Below are 23,066 nucleotides of genomic sequence, written 5' to 3' on the forward strand. Positions count from 1 at the left end.
TCTACAAACTATTAATTTGTTTCGATGCTAGATATCCTCTCTTACAGTTTATTAGATGATGATGGGGTTTGTAGCTGCAGATACTTGGTGACCTATCAGATCAATTTCTGCATCAGCATTGGAAGATGATGACAGAGTAAATGTGTCTGTATGACCTCCAGTACCACAGCTCTATCCACATTTGGTGGTGGTGAGGGAAAAGGAGTTCTGAGATGGTTTTTGCACTAGAAGGACAGTAGGGCCTCCAGAGGTCTTACCCAAAAAACATTGCTGGGATGACTTTTTTGTGCTGGGCTTTTTTGTTTGTTTTCCAGCTTTTGGCTCCTTTGACATTATATTGGCACATAAAGTTTGTGTCAAAGCTCATTTGCTACACAACAAGCTACAAATAATTATCTGTTGTTTGAATATCTTAGGTTTATAAGTCTATGTTTAGTTGTATTTTTTCATTAAGGCAGATGTTTGATGAACATGCCTTCTGGCAGTTAGTGGGAGATATATTTTCTTTTTAAGTTTCTGAAGGCAGATATTTCTTTAGTCTGAGTCTTTGTTTAGTTGACAGAGCTGATTAATTTCTGTTGGAAAAGAGTTCATAATTTTTCATTTCTGTTGGCTTCAATTTACAGAAATTCAACAAGCTGTTTGAATTCACTTCGGTTCATGCTGCACAGTTTTTCAGTCTCCATCCCCTCAAAACTGTTATAAAGTAACAAAATGAGTACATGAAGGGGATACTGTTGTTCATTTTCTCCCCTTGCTAATTAGCACAGAGGATTTGTGTGGGAGATAAATTTGTGGGTGACCTTTCTGTTTAGTTAGGTGGCCTTAAGTATGCTGGTAGTTTGTAGAGTAAACAGAAGTGATGTGTAAAGCAGAAGGTGCTGCCCTTTGTCTGCAGCCAGCTGCTCCAAGTCCCTCTCTGTGGAGGGGCCAGATGAAGTCATGACTTTATTTCCTAATGCTCCCACTTGAAAAGCCCAGGGAGCTGGAGTGCACTACTGGGCTGGTGCCCACAGTTTCATTAACTTTTTTGCCCCCCATTGAAATCCAAGTCTCTGTTTCAAAGATGGTTTAAGGGATTTATGGATTTTCTTGATTATTTGCTTTCATAAACTATGTAAGAATAATACAAAAGGCCACCTGGCACAAAGCTGCTTACAGCACAAGAAGGAGCCTTTTATTATTGGAACCATTGATTAGGCAACAAGCGCCAATTTTATGTATTTGTTGTCTTAGAAACTCACTTTTGCCTCTGCTTTGGGTTTCAGGAAAATGAATTAACCTGTGACAGTATTTTCAAGCTTGGGTACTTTTTATTCCTTATAATAACAGAACACTCCCTTCTGCTCTTTTGTCAAGCATGTATGTAGATAGTGGAGAACTGTGTGCACAGCTATCTTTTCATCAGTGTTTCCAAGGTTATCTTTCATTGGATTAACCAGAATTTTTTTAAAAATTCACCATTAGGCAGCTTTTGAATTGATATAATCAACTTGTCTCTTAACTGGTATTTTATACATGCTCTGAAAACTGTCTAGGAATGTATTTGTGACGGGTTGTGTAGCATAAGCTGACCAGTTCTGTGTTATTTGAGAGGCATTTCCTCCTTCTTTTAGTGTGTAGTCCTTCACAAATGCATTAAAACACATTGAAATTTTATTTAAATTTCATATTCTAAACTTGATGTAAAATGTTACTGTCTTCATGTTGCATGTTTTTGACTTGTCATGAAGAATTTCTATTTATGCCAGGATTGTTTAATTTCACAATCTTTCTGACATAAAGGGTGCAGTAAAGTAGCATTAGTTGGTAATGAGTGATTATTGCTATGTAATATGATCCAGATGACCACACCATCATTTTTATATATTAAAAGGAAAGGAGTGGATATTTATTTTGTTTATTTCATTGGTTTGTCGTCCACTCCATCATAATTTGTTTGAGCTGATTGTTGTCAATCTGTGCTTTACCTAACTTGACAGGATTTGAATGGGTCATTTGGATTACTGACAACAGTGAAAAGGAGCACTTTGAACAGAAGCATTCTGCAAAATGCTCTGATTCTGTTAGTGTGGATAAATATCTGTTACAGCTTTAAAGATGGTGAGGGTACCAATGGCCTGGCTGTCTTTAGGAATATATTTGTTACAAAGCCTGGGTTATTTTCTCTGATAGTAAAAGTCAGTCTTGATTAGCCAGTGGTCTGATTCTTTCTACATAGTTACAGCAGTTCTCCAAGCTGAGAATGCTGAGATGCATGTTGGTTTCAACCCAAAGTGGTTACTAAGAGCCCCATAGACATTTTAAAGGGCAGTTTAGGAGCTGTACTTGGCTGTGGCCTGCTACCTGCAAAGTTGCCCAGCAGGCATTCTGTGACAGGCACTTAATTGTGGCTGAAGGACTGCCATCTCAGCAGCTTGGGGCTTACTCATTGTGTCCTCATAGTCTGAGAAAACACTGGAGGGAAAACACTGTGGAAAGAGAAATGCTGGTTGAAATTTTTTGTTAGTGCTGGTTTTGTTTGTTTGCTTTTCTAAAGTCTGTTATGCAAACTACTAATGGCGAAAGTGTATTTATTCTGGAGGTTAAACAAACTTTAATGTTGATCATCAGTGTTCACAGTGGTAAACTGGTAACTTGGCAAAGCAGATGCTGATATTCAACATCAGAGATTAATAGAACACTTACACAAAGCTCACTTAAATTGTATAGGAAATATTCTACTTAGCTATGAATTCAAAGGAAATAATTGTGTTTGCTATCTAAACTGCAGTCCATTTTGATTCCCCTCTGCCCCAACTTTGCTTCAATAATTAATTAGAAAAAAAAAATAAATGAAAGGAAAAAAGTTGAGTGGTCAAGCAGTTACTGTTACTGAATTAAAACCTTATGATGGAGTTCAGTAATTCCTGTATTTCCTCTGAACTCTTGAATGTTTTTTCAGCTCTTTTAGGTAACGTAAAGCACATGAATACCAAAGACCCTCATTTCATACAGCAAATTCAATCAAATTTCCTAAAATTTTCATAAACTCCAGATTTATACAGGATCAAGCTGTAAGTGCTGTAATAATTGCAGTGTGTAGATCAGACAGAATTCAGAGAATGGAGAAATGTGTGAACTTGGCCTTCCATGTGCAACTTGGATGCCTTTGTTTGGAAGTTATACACAGCCAGTTATTTGCATGTTGAAATGTCATCAGACCTTAGCAGTGTGAGATTTAATTTTTGTAATGACTGAAATTCAGGATGAAGTTTCAAGGATGAGGTTCCTTTTCATCAGGATGTTCAGAGGGATTTCCTCCAGCCATTCATCTTTTAAAGTAAACAGGCCTAATGTGTGAAGTTCAGCTGAAAGTCCTGCTGTTTGTCCTGCAGCCAGTTGTCCAATTGCTTGACACATAAGGGCTAAATGAAGCGTGTCTGTCTTCCAAGCAGCTTTTTTTTGTTTCTGACTTATTATTTCAGGCTCTCTCACTCTTTTTGATAAGCAAATCAAAGACAGGAATCATCCAAATTATCAATATAGCTAATATGTTTTTTTTTTCTTAATTAGAGGTGGTGATGGGAATTCATGAGTTGGTGTATATGCAATATATGAGAAGGAGTCTTTTGGGCTTTCCTTTAATTCTGCAATTCATGGCTTCCTGTACAGAGGCAATTCAGTCCTTACCTTTTCCTTACCAATCAGTTATAAACAATTCAGCCTAAGGAGCTCAGCAAGGGAAATCTCTGTTCCTGCTGCCTGTTCACTGCTGAGAGCTGGTGCCCTGCAGGCAAGCTGCTGCTGGCCAGCTGGGAGTGGGAATGGCTGCGGCTTCTGGCCCTTGCAGTGACCTCTGCTGGGGAAGGAGCTCTCCTGTTTTCACAGGGACAAGCACTCTTAGGCCCCGGTGAGAACTGGCTCAGTTGCCCTTTCTCAGCAAGACAGTAGCTGGCAATCAGGATATTAGGCTTGTGAGAGGTAAGCAAAACATTTGATTCTGGTTTCCTTGTTGGGCAGTGACATCTTCATTTGAAGATATTTGCAGAAAGTGAGCAAGCCCTGCCTCCCAAGGCTGGGTGTTGCTGACATGTGGTATAATACTGTGCCTAGCTAGAACAGCACTCCTTTTGGGGTTATAGACCTTTCCCCACATTCAGTACAGCACAGGCTGCTTTTCCCTTTCCTTTACTCATCCCCAAATGTTTTATCATCTTTCACTTTTAAGTTTTTCTTTGCTGTGCCTTCTTCCTCACATCTTAAACACTTCACCATAAGTAATAGGTGGGTTTGGGCACCTAAGGAGCCTAAGATATAGGCAAAATAGCTGCCTTGATGGAATCTTAACCCTAAAGGAGTGAAGGTAAGGCAGAAAGGTGAAGGAAGAGGAGTGGGAGAGAGTGTATGAATACATGAGCAAAGAAGTGGAAGAAGAGTGACTGCAGAGTCTTTTGTTTCTGGCCATAATTCTGTCATGACATTTCAAAAGAAATTAATTCCCTAATCTTTGGGATCCTAGAAAAATAGCTTGAAAGTATGAATCTTTCAAAGGCTTCAGAATGAGAAGGGTGACCAGACATTGTCATTTAGCTTAAATGTGTAGGAGCTGAGAACTTTGGAACTAATCTAATGTTTTGGGAAAGGTGTTGACACATGTTTTTGTGAAGATTGCTGTTGGCATTATTATAATGTGAAAAACTTGGAAGAGTATGGCTAGAAAAAACATACTAAATGTTGGTAGCACTCATTAATTTAAGTACATATACAGGCTTCATAATCTAGTACGAAATAGTTTAAAATAGTGTAAACAGTAGATTAGATTAATGTGCTAAACTTATGTTAGGTCTTTGTTTTCTAGCTTGCTTTTTGCTGAATATTTAGAAGAAAAGTTTTGAAGATAATTAATTGGGAAAATACCAAACCACAAGTCTTTTTAAAGTAGAACATAATTACATTCAGGGAGACCTCAACATTCATTTTAATTTATTTTTACTAGTGGCTGTATGTCTTTATGGTTTTTAAAGGTGCCTTACTCTTTTCTTGCTTAAAAGACTTTACTGCAAAAAAAAAAAAAAAAAAAGAGAGCAGGCCAAGTTCCTGAAGTTCCTGCTTAGGTTGTCAGGGGTCAGTTTTCATAGCTGTCTGACCTTTTTAAACTACACCAAGATAGTGTGTGTGAGATGTAGGGGGTTTTTGTGCCTGAAGTGATAAAACTATTTTGCACAGCTTGCTTTAATAAAGAGCAGATTGGTTAGTAACATCAGGAGGGACTCCTATCTCAAAAAACCCAATAAAATGCTCTCATGGAGTGCAGTTGTCTTTCCTGTCCTTTTGATTATTGCCCAATGTATTTTAAATCATGCATTGTAGCATTCTCTTCTCCTACTCCCTTGGCTGTAGCTAAAGCATCATCACATTTCATCATAAAAAACTTTATGTAATAAAAAGTAATGTGGCCTCTGGGATTTTCTTTTCTGGCCTTACCTGTTGACTCAAAGTGCATGCTGCACATTCTCCAGAGGGGTAGTTTATGGCCTTCATTTGTGATGTTTAGGAGGTTTTGTTTGTTTTCCCCCAGCCCAGTGAATGCTAAGGCCATTTTTGCAATATGTGCACATGAGTGACTTTAGAAATGCTGCTCATTCTCTGAGGCTTCTCAGGAACATTCAAGTGTTCCAAGTCTGGTCTTTGCAGAATGGAACTGATGCCTTCTGAGCTGCCAAGTGCAGAGTAGCCATGTGTTCTCAGCTGTAAGGGGGCTCCAGGCAAAAAATGTTGGCCATTGGTTAGTCCCAAGCTTCTCAGAGGTTAGTTAAAAAACAAAACACAACTTTCCTGAAAGTCTAATAATTGTTGGGATGACGTAAATTATTGCAGTGCTCTGATAGGAAATGGTAAATAGACATTCCAACTATGCCAAAACAACTGAATAGCAATTTTGTTCGTTTAATAGAGATTGCTGCTTTTAGAAATATGTGAAGCTGCAGAGTTGGCGTGTGTGCCTTTTACCTCTTTAAAAAGTAAGCTTTTGCTTGCCCTTTTACCAACTAGTAATAGCTTGTGGGATGATTCCAAACTCATTGTTCCCAAGTATGTTTTGATAAACTTCCAGTAGGGTGGAAAAAAGCTTACAAAAACAACAAAAAAAAAAACCCCACCACCTACATCAGAACTGAGTGCATAAACGTGACTGCTGATTGCTTTTATTCATAAAAATACACTCTGGCCTTCAGGATATGTTTGCTTCTGCTTCAAACAGGCATATTATAAAACAAGCTAGTTTTATAATAGTAAAAGAAGTTAGTATTAAAAAGAAAGGAAAATTAGGTTTTCTGTATTGCAACCTCATCTATAAAACAGCATTTTCACTGAATCTCTAGCTCATATTTTAGTTCTCTAAGAGAGAATGGAGAGAGAACTTAAAAATGGGAGGTGGTGAGGTCTGGAGGACAGCAATAAAAGCACAGCCCTTTGGTTAGTGTTGCTGGCTGTTTTTTTTAATGTCTGTGATAAAGTGGTATATTTCATGATAGGACTAATGCTTTAAAACTCTGATGCAGAAGTAAGGAAATACTTATACATTCAGAACTAGATGGTTTGGTTTTTTTAGTTTGCCCCAACTCTATTACTTTTAAACTTAGATCAGAAAAGTGTTTTAAGAGGAAATTGATATTTTCATATTCAACTGTGTTAAAAGAGAAATCAGAATAGCAATTTTCAAATGTAAAGAAAGAGCAAATGAATGAATAATAACCCTAAACTGTCTGATCTTGTATCTGATTGAACAAATGCTTTAGCCTTTGTAAACAAACACATCAATTTAGTTATAATATAATAGACTTCTATTTCATTGAGAGCTTAACTGTAATGATAGATTGTTGTGAGTCATCTGTGTTAGCAGAGTTAGGAAGCAGGCAATGACCATAGGTGCTATTCTGCTTTACACTATGATTTCTCTTGAGAATTGTTCAGTGAACAAGCTTCCTTTTGTACCTTGCAATTGTTTTAATATAATATCCAAATTTAGGGAAAAAGATTGGTAAATGTTGTCTCTTGGTGACACAAATAATAAAACATATCCTTTAGTCCTTGCTATAAGAGTTTATACCTGGTTAAAGAGAAGAAGTGAGTTACTTCACTCATGACCATGTGCATTAAAAACCCTACAAGAATTATGACAATCTCTTTTTGTAAGTATAGAAGATTTCTGTTGGTGCCAAAAGCTGTTTGGCTTTCTGGGCCAGTGTCACAGTTCCTGGAGAAGGCCAGTGAGGAAGCTGAACTGTACATATGCTGTGAACATATGGAGTGCAGCACTGGCAGAGAGCTCAACAAGCAGTGAGAGACCATGCCATATGGAGTGGTGTAGCACTCCACAGAGAGCCTGGGCATCTCTAGAAGCAGTAGTACAGACAAGGGAATGGTCGAGAAAGGATTTCTTTGGTTACCTCTGCAGTAACAGGGCTCAAACTGCTCAGAAATCCAACAGAGTTGCCACATCATCTTGTGTTAACTGTATTTTTCTGCTGCAGCTTGTAGATGTGCCTTTTGGAAAGGTGTGGGCATTTAGTTTTCCTGGTGGTGTGCAGAGGTCTCTGGCCCCTTTTCTTCACAGCACATTGTAACTCTGAGATTCTCTGCAGAGCCAGAAAGCACATACTTTTCCACCTACAGGTTCCTTTTGGGTATACCTTGGGAATAAAGTCTTGGTAAAGCAACAAGATCAAGAGAATGGAAAAAGAAAAAAAATTAAGGTTTGGTGTAGTTTTCTCTAAATAAAAAAAAAGTCCAGCATAGAGCTTTGGCTGCTAGGATAGTTGGTACTTCATGATGCTTCAAAGTGGGTTTTCTTTTCTTTCTGATGATTTTTTCCCCCTGGCCTTCCAAAATGTGAATTAAACTTTTACATTGCAGAAGGGAGGATAACACAGAAATATTATCTCAACATAATGAAAATGATGATTAAATACCTACTGTAAAATTTCATGAAGCTGTTCAGAGTTAAATTTTTTTTTTTTTTTTTTTTTTTTTTTTTTTTTTTTTTACTTTTCAATGAGTGTGATTTTTGAAATTTCACCTATTGTGTAAGTTAGTTGCATTGGATTTTGGGGACTCTGATGGAGTGGAAAATGTAAAAGCTGTGAAACTTTTTTGATAATTTGATGACGTTTTCTTTGTGAACTCCAGCAGATTAGGTATCCCACATAATAAGAGACTTTAATGATCAAATTCAACAGGTTTTTTACAACTGCTCTTTTAGAGGCCAGCCTTTGAATTCTACATTCAGGTCAGAGCTCAAAGTCTGACCCTTAGGCTTAACACACATGGTAAAGCAGTATATTCTTTGTAACTAAGAGGCAGACTTCCAGTGACAGATACTTTTTAGTCCAGTATCACTCAAAGAGCCAGACTGAATTCACAACTGTAAGGGAGTTGAACGTAAGGAAAAAAATTTACACTGAGCCTGACAAGTGGAGAGCCAAGGTCAGTGTCATTCTACAATCTAGATTGTGTTGAGGAATAGAGACATTTTGTGGTGTTAATTGTTTTATGGCTACTCTGGAGTGAAAGTCTGCTTTATCTCCAAAGCTGAAGCCATAAGAATGTAACTTTTTGTTCATAAATGGACAGATTTATGTCAATGGGGAGGTATTCAAGTCCCAATACAGGATGTGGTCCAACTTCTCTCTCAACAGCCCCGCTTGCTGGGTCCCTTATTTGAGTTATGCCCAAGTAAACAAGCCACAGACACACTATTTGCTGTATTGGATTCAAGTAGTGCTCAAAAAATATAATAATCCTTTTTTCCCAATCAAAGTTGTCTCCCTCCACTATTACAAAAGATAGAGAAGAACTGAGACACATCTACCTCCTGCATGCCTCTTGGCCTTTTGATGTAGTAAGTATTTCAGACTGTGATTCCACTGGGTCTTTGCCAGGGCATCCTTGGAGATGATGCTGAGGCTGGCTGGCCCATCTCCTGATACCTCTCCTCTCTCCTCTGGTGTGGTCATGCAACAAGTAGGGAACAGATGTTGCTGAAAGCTGACAGGTTGCTGCTTGGGAGGAGGAGAAGGGAACCACTGGAATGTAGTCCCAGGCTGGAGAAGGGGAGGGCAGATCTTGAGCTTTCAGCACTGGCCCACACAGATTTAATAAAAGCAGATGAATTCAAAGAAGAACATTGTCCAAGTAACCAAGGTGACCAATGAACCTCAGCAAAATTATTGACTTTGCTAATTGTATTTATTTCAGCATTTGGCAGAGTTCATTGAAGGTGGTGTTATTTTTGACTGTTGAGAGTATTTGTTTGTAAATGGAAGTCAGCTGAGCTGGATTCCTTACATCTTTTTTGAGTTCTGCTTTTTCTACTGGTTGCATGGGAACCACTGTACCACTGTATTAATGTGACTAATACTCTGTGTAGACATGAAACGCTAGCCCATAACACAAAAGTACAACAACCCCCACAACAAAGAAGCAAATAAGACCCCCTACCTGCCAACAGATATCAAAAAGAGTTTAGCAGAAGATATTGTGGGTGTTAGGAAATAATTAGAATATCCTGATTTATTATAAGGATCTACCATTAAAAAACCCATTGGTTTCAGAAAAACGTGTTCAGCTCAGAATAAAACAGTATCTGTTGTTTTGTAGTTACTGAATCTTTTTGCTGTACTTAAACAGTATAGCAATGAATACACTTCCCCTGAATTTCCATGAAAAGTAGCATCATGTTGTCATTTGAATTAGTTAAGCAAGGCTTATGTAAAATGAAGAAGACACTTGTGCTGAAACAATAGAAGTATGCAATACAGAGAAAATGCACATGCTGTGTTATGTGTACGTGTTGGTAGCTGCATGTGCAGATGTACTGTGGCAGGACTTGGAAGGTGGATAGGGTTAAATTCTTAAAGGTGATATATGGGGTATGGTTTTTTTAAGGGTACTTTAATGACTTTTCAAGTTCAACTTGAGAAACATGAAATAATTATTTGAGGACTAAAGGATTATACAAACTTGAATGCTGACCGAGGTAATACAAAAATAAAGGGGGGTTTGCCTTCTGAAAAGTTGATATTTATTTGTACTAAAGTGCAAGACCTCTGAATGCCACAGAAACTTTAAAGTTCTGCTTGACATGGGCTGAATTAACAGTAATGTTTGATTTGTGAAACCAAATAAAATATTTTGTTGTGACCGTTTATTGAAAATTAATTTTTCTGGGACTCTGGCAGTCTATTAGTTGGGTTCTCATGAAGGAAGCAAATAATTTTGCGGGGGCCTTCCATGTATTGTATAAAAAACGTCAAGTTCTTCAAGGTTTTGCCTTGTAGGGCAAAATTCCAAGCTATTTTTTTTCCTTACTGTTCTTGAAGACAGCAATTGACATTGTTTGCAATCACGGAGCTTGTGAAATGCAAAGTGAACTGTAGTATTTTTCAATGCAGAAATTTTGGTTGAATTTGTTTCCTGTTGGCTGCAACGAAGGACTCATTAGCCATGCTAACTAACATTCTCTGCAGGCTACATCACAGCTTGCTGTGTTTCTGTAGCTCTGGCTACCAAGCTCAAAATACAGAGGTAGAACAGGCAAAAGTCCTATTGATTCAAGCTTGATTTTATCCATCTTTCAAGGGAGTATTTACTACTTATTGCCTGCACAGTAAAGGAGGATGAACCTTGTTAGTTGATGACCATTAAGAGTTAATTGCTAGAGTTTTTGAAGACTGTAGGTTAATTCTTTAAAAATTATTTTTCTTATTAATTTAATACTAATGAGATCAACTAACTGAGTATTAAGTACTGGATATGGTTTTGCTGATGAAAATTTTTGCTATTTTACTTCTGATTTTTAGGGATCCTAGAATCTATTTGCTAATTTTGCACAGTATGAAAATTTGATGGTGTTTTCAGGAGTTGTACTTAATAGTAAAGAGTTGTTTCAGTACTTTTTTCTTATTGTGAAGGTGAGCTGTCAATATCTGTGTCAAACTCTGCTTTCTGAACAAGCAAAAGGAGTCTTTAATAGCTCTGTCAGCACTCAGCCCCACTGAGACAAAACACAGCCTTACAAATACATAAGTGCTGACTCAACAACTCATTGTATCTGAAACAACTCTCTGTTGGACTTTTCCAAGCACATTTGAAAGAAATTAATAGTTTTTCCAGTTCTGGTTGTTACAGATGTGATGGAAGCCAGTCTTTGCTATGTGGAAATAGTCACTTTGAGAAGTACCTCCTTGCACATGCAGTCGTTTAAATAAATAGGGCCAGCTAATATGAAAAGTAAAAATTGACAGTATAAAGAGTACAAGTATTAAAACCAAAATGCTTAAGAATAGTGTATATAGATACAGTAAATGAGGATTTATTTTGGCAACCTTACTGTGAATGTGTTTGAACTCTGCCTCTGGGCATGAATCACAGGATTGGAGGAGAATTAGGCCAGAGCTTACACGAGTTTGATTGCTTTACATTAAGTTTATATGAGTTTGTTCCTAAAGATACATTAACAGCATCAACCAGAAAGTTCATTTTGGAGAAAGTTCTACCAAATATTTAATATGTTAAATATGAATTTCACTTGAAGTGGATTAAGATGTGCAAGTGTTCCTGTCATTTTCAATCTCAGCTATCAATTGCATTTGCAGCGCTTTGCAGTTACCCATGTAAAATTGTCGGTGTTGAGAGCTGCTGATCACTACTTAGGCATTTTCTCTGTCATCCCCAGGAAAGATGTCTCGAGACCGGGCTCTCAGGAAGCAGCAGCAGCTGAACAATTTGGTAGCAGCAGTGACAAAGCTCGCGAAACCTGGAGATTTAATTGTGGATTTTTGCAGTGGAGGGGTAATGTCTGTTTTTGTTTATGTGGTGCAATGTCTTTCACCTTTCATCTTTGCAGTGCTAGGTGGTTGTTGCTACAAAGAAAAGCAGATGTGCAGATGCTGAAATTTTAGCTGTTTTCAAAGGTCCTCTCATTGGTATGTGGATGCTCATCACATAATGAGTGAGCAACAGGGAACGCTGAAAAGTGACTCATATTTTGTTGTTTGTTGTTTGTTTTCACAGGGCCATGTTGGAATTGTTCTTGCTTATATGATGCCATCATGTCAGGTAAATCCTCAATAAAAAGATTTCTGGTAGTCATCTTAAAAAGATATGTATGTAGGGAGGACATAGAAATCACAGTTGTCTCAGCAGAGGACTTCAGTTTGAAACATGCAACTTTTTTAGCATGATCCCCAAATGTGTGTGGTGCTTTCGAGAGAAGACAAAAATTGTAGGAAAATATAAAATATTTTCAAGCTGATTAATATTGGCAAGTATTAAATGCCTTTGGTTGTTCCTGGGTTTCCAGCTAATCATTTTGTAGATCTAAGACTCTGCTACAAGTGATTCAGAGGTTTTCTCAACAAACTACAAAGTTTTCTGCTTAGTAGTGTTGTACTTTGATTTCTCAGTATTATTTTGCCTTACTTTCTCCTATGTGTGAAATTTAGGTGGTACTCATAGAAAATAAGGAGTTGTCTCTGATCCGTGCTAAAGACAGAAGTGATGAACTGGGTTTAAACAACATTTGGTTCATTCAAGCAAATTTGGACTATTTTAATGGGACTTTTAACATTGGGGTAAGTGATGATAACTTTTCCACTTCAAAACTTCAGTGTCTGATTAATTATTCTTAAAACAACTGATATACATGAGAGAATAAAATTCTGTATGTCCTTACAGACTGAAAGTAAATGAGATTAATGTCCTGACTAGAATTTTGCAGCCCTAGCGAAGAATAATGCATAAATAGTATTTTGTAGCCCTGTAAATATTCCTATCATCCATTTTTTATGCTGTTAATAGAATATGAACCTCTGTGGCAAGATGCAAGCTTTCCATGCAAGACTGACTGTTCTTTAAATCATCCATCTAAAAGCCTGTTTTGACTGTAGCAGAGGATGGGTAATGCTGGAAGTTTATGGTACATGAACAGTGCTGTTTAACTGTTTGGTTGGTTTATTTTAGAAAGGAAAAGAAATTCAGGGCAGGAGAAAGAGGAGAGAATAAATGGTTTTAGCCCAGTCCTTCCAAGTGTAAATTTCTAATTCTCTAGCTTTATTTTCTGTGCTACATTGTCATATAAATCTCAGTGGGTGAACTAGAGAGCTATTTCAAAGTGCCAGGATCTCATGAATAATACACTGATTTGTGTGTGTGAAATGCTCAATAGTTGTTTTATGAAGTGAGTCTCCAATTTTGTGGTCATTGGAATTCCTGTCTTGATTTCTGGGGGCCCATTTTAAAGGTTAATACAATGTTAACCCTGTGGAGTGTTTATTTAATAAAAAAAGTATTATATTCTCTTTTTCAAGTTTTGTGACAAGGGAGATATTGAAGTATATGTCAGCAGAGTTCACTTGGAAATTCTTCTTTACCTGCTCTTCATTACCAAATATCTGCATAAGTCTTCACATTTTATTTTGTTTCAGATAGTGAGTTCAATATATAGGGTTTACTGCAAAAGCTTCATCTTTAATTTTATTTGGGATTTTTTCTTAACTAAATGGGTTTTTAGAAAGCCAAAGAAGAAATCATTTGCTCTAACAGGTCACACAGGCTCAGCAAAGCTACTGGCTTATCTACTGCTGTTTTAAGATCTCTTTTTCTGCAAGCAAAGCAGAGAGCTAGCTTTGTTTTCTACTTGGATAGATGAGGAAGTAACTATAATTGCATTCCATGATAATCTGATAGCTGTGATATTAAGATTCTATTTCTGATGTTAAACTAATTTTATTTTTTTTTGTTAAATTCATATGAGCAGAAAATTTCATTGTGCAATTATTTTCTTGTTAATTTTTTAGTGTTCTGCCTGAGACTAGAATATTTGTTTCCATCTGTATGCAATTACAGTTCAGTTGATGATTAATGATCTCCTCAGCTGAGCTTACAGCAAGCAGACTGGAAACAAAAAAGACTTTGTTTTAATCTATATCTGAGAGCAAAGTTTTTATCTTCCAGTTGCTCTACCTTGAAAAGCAGCTTTGAACCCTGAAATCTGAGCTGTGCAGTCTTAAACCTCTTCTCTAAACATACAGTGAACAAAAAGCAAAGCAAATAATGTAGTTTTATAAATCCACACTGCTGCATAAAATCAGAAATGTGCCTCCAAAATGTCCTTAGTTTAAATATGCACCAGACCTACTCTTTGAGGTGCTGAGCACCTGGGAGGAGGCAGAGGAGGTAATACCCCATTTCAGTGGTGCATTTGACATGCCACGTGGACACAGGAGAGAGCTGCCTGTGTTTCCTTGCAGGATATTGAGTACTGCAGTCATTTGTTTTTCTATAGGAGAGCAGAAAGAATTTGGGTGCAACCTCTGTGTTGCCCAAACACGTCAGTGCTCACAGGTAGTTGTAATCAAATGTTATTTTAGTTTTAGTTGAAGAGCCCCTCACTAAGGAAAAGAAATAAAAGAATTAGGAGAGGAAAGAAAATTAAAGGAGGGCAAGTTGTATTTGATGCCTCCCCCAGCTCCAGTGTTTGTTTCCTATAGGTTTTACTCAGTACTTGAAAACCAAATTATCTAAATTTAAATAATATTAGCATAATTTTAGCATAATAGCATCATTTTTTCCTTTAGATGTGACCTTCAGGTATATCTATTTCTTCTCATACTGCTTAGTTGAAATCCAGTTTTGATGTAGTTCTTTGTATTTTTGAGTTCATTTTGCTTGACAAAAATTTTTTACAAATCACCATATAGTTTTTCTGTTACTATGTATTCCACAACTACTATTTTTCTGGAGATTCGTGTTTAGTTTATTGGATATCACAATGAAGTGCATCTGCCTTTTGAGTGCTTTTGGTGAGCGACCCTTCTTCAGTGTTGATTCTTTGTTTCTTCTAGTGAAATAAACCCTAAATTTTCATCAACATAGATATGAAGGAGGGAATGAAAAACTGGAGAATTAAGGACCAGGCCTTTGGTGTAACAGCTTTAATTGCAAAAATTTCCTCATGCATTTAACTAACTAAGTCAACCAAAAAAAATGCTGGATTATATTTAGACTGTGATGAATTTTCCTGTTTCCTTGGTTGTTTTCCTGCTCTAGGTGGCCCTGCACGCCTGTGGGGTGGCCACAGACATGGTGATTGAGCACTGCCTCAGGGCACGGGCTGCCTTTGTCATCTCCCCCTGCTGCTACGGCTTCATTCAAAATACAGTCAAGTTCAAATATCCACGAAGGTAAACTGAAGCTTGCCAGATAAGCCCTAAAATATCAATTTAAGTGAAGGAATAAAATCCTAAAAGACTATAGAATTAATCATTTGAGGGTCATTGAGAGTGACCAGGCTAAGCTGGTTCACACTTACAATGAAACTGTTTCCTCCTGTTTAATCCATCCTCATGGGCAGATTGGTAATTCCTGGACTATTTTTTTTCTGGATTTATCTATTCATGGTTCAGACTTTATACAATCAACATAGTAGATACAGTGTCTTATATGCAGACCTTCTACCTTAAAATCACAAAGTTAATAGAAAACCCATGAAAATTACTCTAAGAAGGGGAATTGACATTTTAATGTTGGAGGAAGATGTAAGCAGTCAGTTTAAAGAAATGGGTCTGCTTTATACCACAGTTTACTGCTTGTACAACTCCTTTGATTTATTCCCAAGCAGATAAACTCTCCTGTGTTTCAGTTCATATTTTTAATACTTTTTCAATGGATTGTGTACATATTTTGTCTTCAAATCTGCCTTGTGGGAGGTACTAATATATCATATGCTTAAGAATTTTAAGGCCTTTGATATAAATGAAATTTAAAGGATATGCATATAGTGGCAGAAGATAAGAGGTTAAACAGCCTTCTGAGTCAGAACTAGGTGGGGGAAAAGGGTCGTGTTTTGGTTGGCTTTATTTTTTTGGTTCATAAAACTGAACTTTGCATTTTGGATATCCAAGATGAAATAGATTTAATTCTACCAGGAATTACATCAATGACTTAAGTATGTATTTGCTAAAATAAGAAACTGAAACATGCAATCTTAAAAGGTATCAACAAATCTAGAGAGATATTATGCATTCATATGAAATATTTTTCGTACTTTTATATAATATCAAAGTGTTCTGCCACAAAAGTGCATAGAAAGCAATTCTTTATAACTTGTCAGTTTGATAACCTTTGCCTTTAACTGTTCTTTCTTAGTCAATTTGGTACTTCCATCTCTTTTGTTTTCTCTTGTGACACAATAATACATTAAGTCTTCTAATGAAGAGACAATAAAATTCCAAGCCTTCTAAAATGAACAGGCATATAATTTTTGTCAGTATATTTGTTTTAAAATTGGCTGGTTAATGTTTAACTTTTCACCAGCTACATTTTTAGACCACAAAGACTGGAAATGATCGCTTAGAAAACTTTTTACTGTGGATGTTGCAAGAATATTTGTGTTTGCTGAAATTTTCAATCTAACCTCATAAGTCTATGAAAAACTATCAGCCTGATCTTGAGCTACATTTTAGGGTTTGCCTTTTCTTTTTTTCCTTATGTTGTATGATCATAGAGCATGATAACCTGGCCGTATCCCCATAGTGGCTGTGTTCTGTACTCAATTCCACTGTAAAGACCCTTTAGCTTTGTGATATAAACAAAATATATGTGTGTACTATTAAATGTATGTAAAGAGTTTGTGTGACAATGAGAAAACCACTGTAAGTATGTTAGTATTTATAAGAGGGAGTTTTTATTAATATGAGGGAAAAAAATCCCACTAAATACACTTTTCTAGTGAACTGGAACTGTAATGGGCTTTGGTATTTTTTAAAGCCTTTCTGTATGATAAAGATATTGCTGGGTTTTTTTAAAATGTGTTCAAGTATATAATGATTGCTTCTGTTTTCCACCTTTGCTGTTTTCAGATGTGAATTGAATTGATATATTTGTTTTTTTTTTTTCAGTCATCAGTTCAAAGAAATTTTGTCCTACAAGGTATGTAAAAGGACAGAGGGAAAATATTTATTTGCAGTTTCCTGCATTTCACTGGGTCTTCTTATCAAATGGAATATAGGTGGTTATCTTCTAGAAATAGGAGGGGCATGTGTTATGTGAAATGTTCATTATTAGTGCAGGTGCCATTGTGTTTTCTCTCCACCATCCATTTTAAAGGCTTTTTTCTTCAACAAAATTAAGTAGTTTCTCCACAAAAAAACCACCTTTTTGTCATAATGTATAAGTGAGCCATTCCTAAGGTACTTCAATGTGTATCAGTTAAAAATTACAGGATAGCAATTTGTTTAGATGTTGAATACAACTGTTGTAATAACCATTAGATGCCTCCCCCTAATTTATGTCTAGAACGTTGGATGTTGTAAGTGGGAAGAGCTTAAACAGATCAGCAAGATTTTAATACAGTACTTATATTTTATACAGTCTTTAAAATGTTGTTCAAAATTACTTTTAAAATATTGAAGTGTGTTTTGACCCTAAGCAGTTGGGGTCTGTGGAGATAATCTGAGAGAAGCACAGTAGAAATTTTCACTGAAGCATACTGACAAATTGAAGGTTAACAGGAGAGTGGAAAAGGACAAGAGCAGAGAGGTGGGCAGCAGAAAACTGGTACTGATCTGCTAAGTTTTGTCTTGTGAGTTTAAACTAGTTAATGATGAGCAACCTGAAATTTGAAGGTTAGAGGTACTTAATGTGGCATGGAAAAAAACATGTTTCCTTTTGAGAGAAGCAGGGTTATGCAGGAACTTTACTAAATTTTCAGCTCAAATCCTAGACAGGACTCTTGGCTTTTACAATATAGAAGTGATTTTTGGAGGTTCAAAATAATTCTTTGTAACAGAAATATGGAAATGAAGGAGGGTATTTCAATATCCAAATGCTTTTGGAAACAGTGGGCAGTGCAAAGATAATGTATGTGGCAGGAAAATAGAGATTATCCTTTTTAATCCCTAATTTAGAATGAGTTTTAAAAATTCAGAAAATCTCCAGCCATCTTATAAGGGAATAGTTCAGTTACCAGGTAATAAATGCCCAAAGACTGAGGTGCCAAAAGCCACATGATGGATGTGGAGCCGCCATTATTTTTTCCCATGATTAATGTTCCTTTCAGCATCTCTGTGACATAATCTCCAAGAAGTTGGGTTTCAGTTCAGAAAAAAATTATTTACTAGCATTATTAAACCTGCTGACAGTACAGAGAGGGATGGTGTCAGTTATAAAGCCTAAGATTCCTAGATTAGGGTAGTGTGTATAATCTCATTGCAACTCAGTGGATTTCTTCCTAATCTGTTAAACCATGAAGATTTAAATCACAGGGTTCGTCAATACTGTAGAAGCTCCAGAATTTTATTAATTGTGTTGCAGAAGGGCACAGGAGTCAAAGATAAGGCTAAAAAATATTGCTACTCTTAGTAACATGAGAGTCTATACAATTGGTCTAGGCTGGTTGGTGCCTCAAATAATCCTAGTTATAAATAACTTCTGCTATGCAGCTAGCTGTATGTGTTTTTATATTTCATATTAATAAATTCTTACAAGTTATTGGCTAGCAGCCAAAGTTGCCATATGTTAGCCAGACATTGTCTGTGTCATCCACTCCAGTTCCCATTTTAAATTAATTTCTCTTATCTTTTATTTTAGTGAGATCTAAAAAGACATCCAGAAGTCTGGCATTTCCAAAACTTTCTTGATGAGAACATTATGCTGTAATTCATTTGTTTATAGTTGCAAGGAATAAGGTTATGATAGCTGTAGATTTCTGTTGATACATTTTGAGACTCTGTCAAGACACAAGGAGAATTGGAAAGTAGAACTGTATGAATTTGCAAATACAGCTTTGGAAATTTAATAGAAATGGAACAGGTAGATGTTCTAGTAAACATGTTAATTGTTTATGCACACTTTGGGAAGTTTCTCATCCTTACTTTAGAAATGCTTTTTTAAAATTTCAGCCAACGGGAAATATGACAATTTAATCATTGTGTCAGGGGGAAACAATGTAGTCATAACAGCCTCTAGTTTATCTTTTTGGATCACACTGTAAGAAGCCAAGGATTGGAGTCAGTCCAGATATTCAGGTCAAGTGACAAGACTTACCTTGGCTCTGGTCTGGTCCAAAGAGCTGGGAACTTACTGTTGCAAAGAGCCAAGTTCTGTCAGGTGCCTGAAGACTGGTGAAGAGTTGTGTGCTAACATGGGTCTTCTCCCTCTCCTCTAAATCCCTCTTTTTCTCCCCAAGCTGCCTGTCACTCCTGCTTCTCTCCAACAGTGGCCACATTGTCTGTGGCACCCCTTCTTCTCCGTTCTTCAGTGGTCACATCTGGGTTTAACATTTTTACCTCTTTTGTACTACAGGAGTAGCCACATTTGAGCTGAACTGCCTGGGTGTAACATGTTTAAGGCCTAAATGTGTTATAACATGTTCTTATTTTACTTCTGTATTTTTTATGAAGCTGTGAGCTGGAAACCTTCATGTCTTTGTGCTGTACTAGGGAACAAATATCCTTGCATCAAGATATTATAAATATATTTAAATGAGTAATATTTGTGTATCAAGAGATGATCATATTTTATTTTATAATATATGGGAAAATTTTTTGCAGTCAGGTGTCTTGTTTATGAATTGGGTGGAGTGCAGTGGGGGAATCGCCATCTTGTTTTAATATGAAGATTTCTTGTGGAGTGAAGACTTAGATGTTTATGGCATTCTAAAAAAAGCTGGAGTAAGTCTCCTTACTTCAGAATAATGAAAGAACCTGAAGTGTCCTTAGGTGAGACACTTAGCTAAGTGTCCTTAGCTCTCTCCACCTGTTATAAGAACCAAATCTTTAAAATTGTAATTTTATATCAGGTAAGAATAAAAAACAAAATCTTTTTGATGCAAGACACATATCCTTGTTTCAGAACTATAGCTCTGGAAGCTTTGCTTGGGAGAGCGCTTTGTGCTGTTGCCCATTTCTGTTTTCTCCCCATGACATTGTGGGAGACTTGGCAACGTTGTGGGATTCTAAGAAGGTTCTGATTAACTCTGCCCTGTACTGAGCATTGCAGCTGTCCCACAGGCACAGCTGTCATCAGAGCAGTAATTCCACTGCCACACCTGCAAGGGTTTGCTCTCTCCCCTGGCTAACCTGTCTTCCTTGCCTTGCCTGACCTTTGAGGTGCCACTGTGCTGGCATTGAAGGCAAGTGAGGATGGGGCTCTGCTGCTGCCCCCTCCCCTGCACCATCCCCCTGGCTGAGTGGGCAGGGAGAAAGTCTTCTGTAGAAGTGTCTGCAGAAACTTTTAATGGAACAGGGGTAGTTTGAAAGTAAATTGTGCTCATTTTGCTGGAGACTTTCCTATTCACAACCAGGTATTTTTTGCCCTCAGGATCTGATTGGATTTGGTGGGGCAGGGGAAATTTGACCCATCAGCTTATCCTGGGATTCAAAATCACTGCTTGGGAGAAATGTTCAAATCAACTGTTAAAGAATTTTGTCTCGGCTGCTTATTGATGCAGGGAGGCTGCCCTATTACGACTGTGCTAAACGATGGCTGTGTTGCTCATCAGTTATTGAAGGCAAAATTAGTCTGCAGGATGTCTTTGAAGGATGCTGTCTTGTATACATTGCATCCCATTCAACTGCTGCAAAGAATTAGGAAGTTTAGCAAGAAATAAATACTAATGAGGAGAAATGAGGCAGTGATTACAAACACTTGACCTACACAAGTATTTGCAGTATAAAAATTGGGATTTCCACACAGGTGAATTTTTTTTAGAAGTACTGTCTTCAATGTGGTATCATTTCTGATACTTTTAAGCATTTAATCAGATTTTTCTTAATGATTTTTTTTGTCTTTTTTATAGGAGCACATGATCCTTTGCAGATTTGCAGATCAGACAGCTGTTCAGCTTCCACCTGAACGCAGGCAAATCGGTATGAATTTCTGCAGCTGTTGTGTAAACCATCCCAGTAATGGTTTTACCTTGATACAGAAAGGAAGAAGTAGGACATTTATGAATGGGGCATTAAGTAGATGTCTCCAGATAACAGTTGAAAATTTAAGTTTCGTCACATTTCACATCTTGCTGTTCTCTTCTTGCTATAGAAATGTTTTTCTTCATCCAAAATCATCAATATTAAAGTGACAGTTTGGTATTGTTGTTTTGATGGAAGCTGTAACTAGCTTCCAGGTCAGAAAAGACAGAAGGGCCTAGGAACTCTAAGGCTGCTTAGAGATAAGTCTGCTTTTTTGGCTTAGAAGAAATATTTACAAAGTATATGAAAGCAGTACTAGCTAATAAGCATAATGTTTTTAAGAAGCTTAATTTGAACAATTGAAAGTATTTCTTATATTCGCTGCCCAAAAATAAAATAATAGAGATCCTGTATAAAAGCTGACAGTAAATTTGTCAGTTTCTTTTGTCATCATCACAATATTTGAAAAACAAATTTTAAAAAGGTCAATATTCATTACTAGTGTTGGACCCCATGCTGTAGACTGAAAATTGAAATAGGATCAAAAATTTTTTTTGAAGGATTGTAACTCTTATCTGTTCTCAATGTCTGAAACTGCAGGGTTTTTTTTCCACAAATGTAACTTTTAAGTGTTTTGCCCTGACAGTGAGTACTATTGTAATAATAATATTGGAGTCAGTGGCCATTTTGTTCAACCAACCCGAGTAGGTGGTTTTCTATGAAACCACAGATGTGGGAGGATAGGGCTACAAAAGGTGATTTGCAGAGTTCTGTCTGGTTGGTTATACAAACTAGTGATTTCTCCCTGCAACATACAAATCCATGCAGGACTGAGTTGGAACGATCTTTTTCAGGCTCTCCCTTATTATTGTATCTTTAAATTGTCTCCAGCCCAATTACTACCTCTCTCAAATCTCAAACCACCAACATAATTGAGGCCAAATGTCATAATAGTGAATTCAAAGCAGTGAAATTCTTCTGTAACTAAGCTGAGAAGGAGAAGATAGTTCTGTCTGGGGGCTCACTGTGGGTGGACAGAGTAGGTTGGACTGAGCCCTGCATTCAACTGTGATGTGCACCAACTGCTCTGAAATACAAGGATACTGCAGGGTGTGTTGGTGCCACCTGCCCAGAACTTCTAAAGGCTCCTGACCAGGGTGCCTAGCAGGGCTGGTAATGATACAGGCACAAAAGCTGATTATATATTCAGGAAAGAGAGGTAAGCTGTTCCAGAGGGTGGTTTGGAATGCCAGACTCCTATTCCAAAGGCAAACAGGATGTGCTCTGTCTCTTCATCTCAGACCCCAAATACATTTAGCTGTATAATTCTGTCAGAAACAAGGGAAGAGGCAGGATCATCGTGTTTGAGACTGAAGCAGGATTGTGCCCTGTTGACTTGAGACTGTAACTACTAGTGATAAAACATTTCAAAGTAGCATTAAATTTTCCTTTCAGTAGAGTTTCAAGCTGCTGAAAATACAATCTGACAAGTCAATTCTGTTTTTCAGAACATAATAATCAATTATAATGAGTGAATAAGTAAAGAATGGTCCCATCATCTTGTCATGGCTGTATCATAACAAAAAAATTCTAAGCAGAAAAAACCCCTCTATCCTTCCTGGGTTTTTTGCTGCAGGTAAATCTGAAATAAGCTTGTTTTGCATTGCCAATTTAGTATGTTTATTTATTTCATTGCCAATTTAGTATGTTTATTTATAAGTAGTTACAGTAATATGTCTCAAATCAATTACACTTTTTGGTATTTTAGTCTATTGTTCAATAAAAAGAGATTTTCAGATTTTACGTGAAAGTACAGGAAGGAAACAGCTATGGTTTTAAAGGGACTAGAAGTCTGGCAATTCAGAGGGCTAAGGGGTAAACTAGACATTTTTCTTCTTCCCATTTACATTAAAGCATGTTTTTTTCCTGTAAGTTTTGAGAATACTTTTAAATAGTTGTGCCTTTCTTCATATTAAAGAGTTAATAATCTCTTCAAGGTCTTTGCTAAATGAGGATTACAAGTTACAGATGTGATTTGGAACATAAACCAGATTAAGATGTTTTTTAAAGTAGATTTGGAACTTTTTTTAGATGACTTACTGATGTGTTTTCCTA

The 23,066-nt window shown here is 36.9% G+C and overlaps 1 protein-coding gene across 2 annotated transcripts in view; it reads left to right on the forward strand.

Moving 5' to 3' along the window:
* The window catches only part of GSTCD (glutathione S-transferase C-terminal domain containing), a 44,396-nt gene that overhangs the window by 20,580 nt on the left and 750 nt on the right, over nucleotides 1-23,066 (forward strand). For both annotated transcript variants that reach the window (XM_063156444.1, XM_063156445.1), the window contains exons 6-11: nucleotides 11,717-11,832; nucleotides 12,055-12,099; nucleotides 12,486-12,614; nucleotides 15,091-15,224; nucleotides 16,941-16,971; nucleotides 20,840-20,909. In XM_063156444.1, coding sequence (XP_063012514.1) covers nucleotides 11,717-11,832; nucleotides 12,055-12,099; nucleotides 12,486-12,614; nucleotides 15,091-15,224; nucleotides 16,941-16,971; nucleotides 20,840-20,909 — 525 coding nt within the window. The remainder of the gene's footprint in view (nucleotides 1-11,716; nucleotides 11,833-12,054; nucleotides 12,100-12,485; nucleotides 12,615-15,090; nucleotides 15,225-16,940; nucleotides 16,972-20,839; nucleotides 20,910-23,066) is intronic.

The sequence above is a fragment of the Melospiza melodia genome, chromosome 5, assembly GCF_035770615.1.
Source record: "Melospiza melodia melodia isolate bMelMel2 chromosome 5, bMelMel2.pri, whole genome shotgun sequence".
NCBI lineage: Eukaryota > Metazoa > Chordata > Aves > Passeriformes > Passerellidae > Melospiza > Melospiza melodia.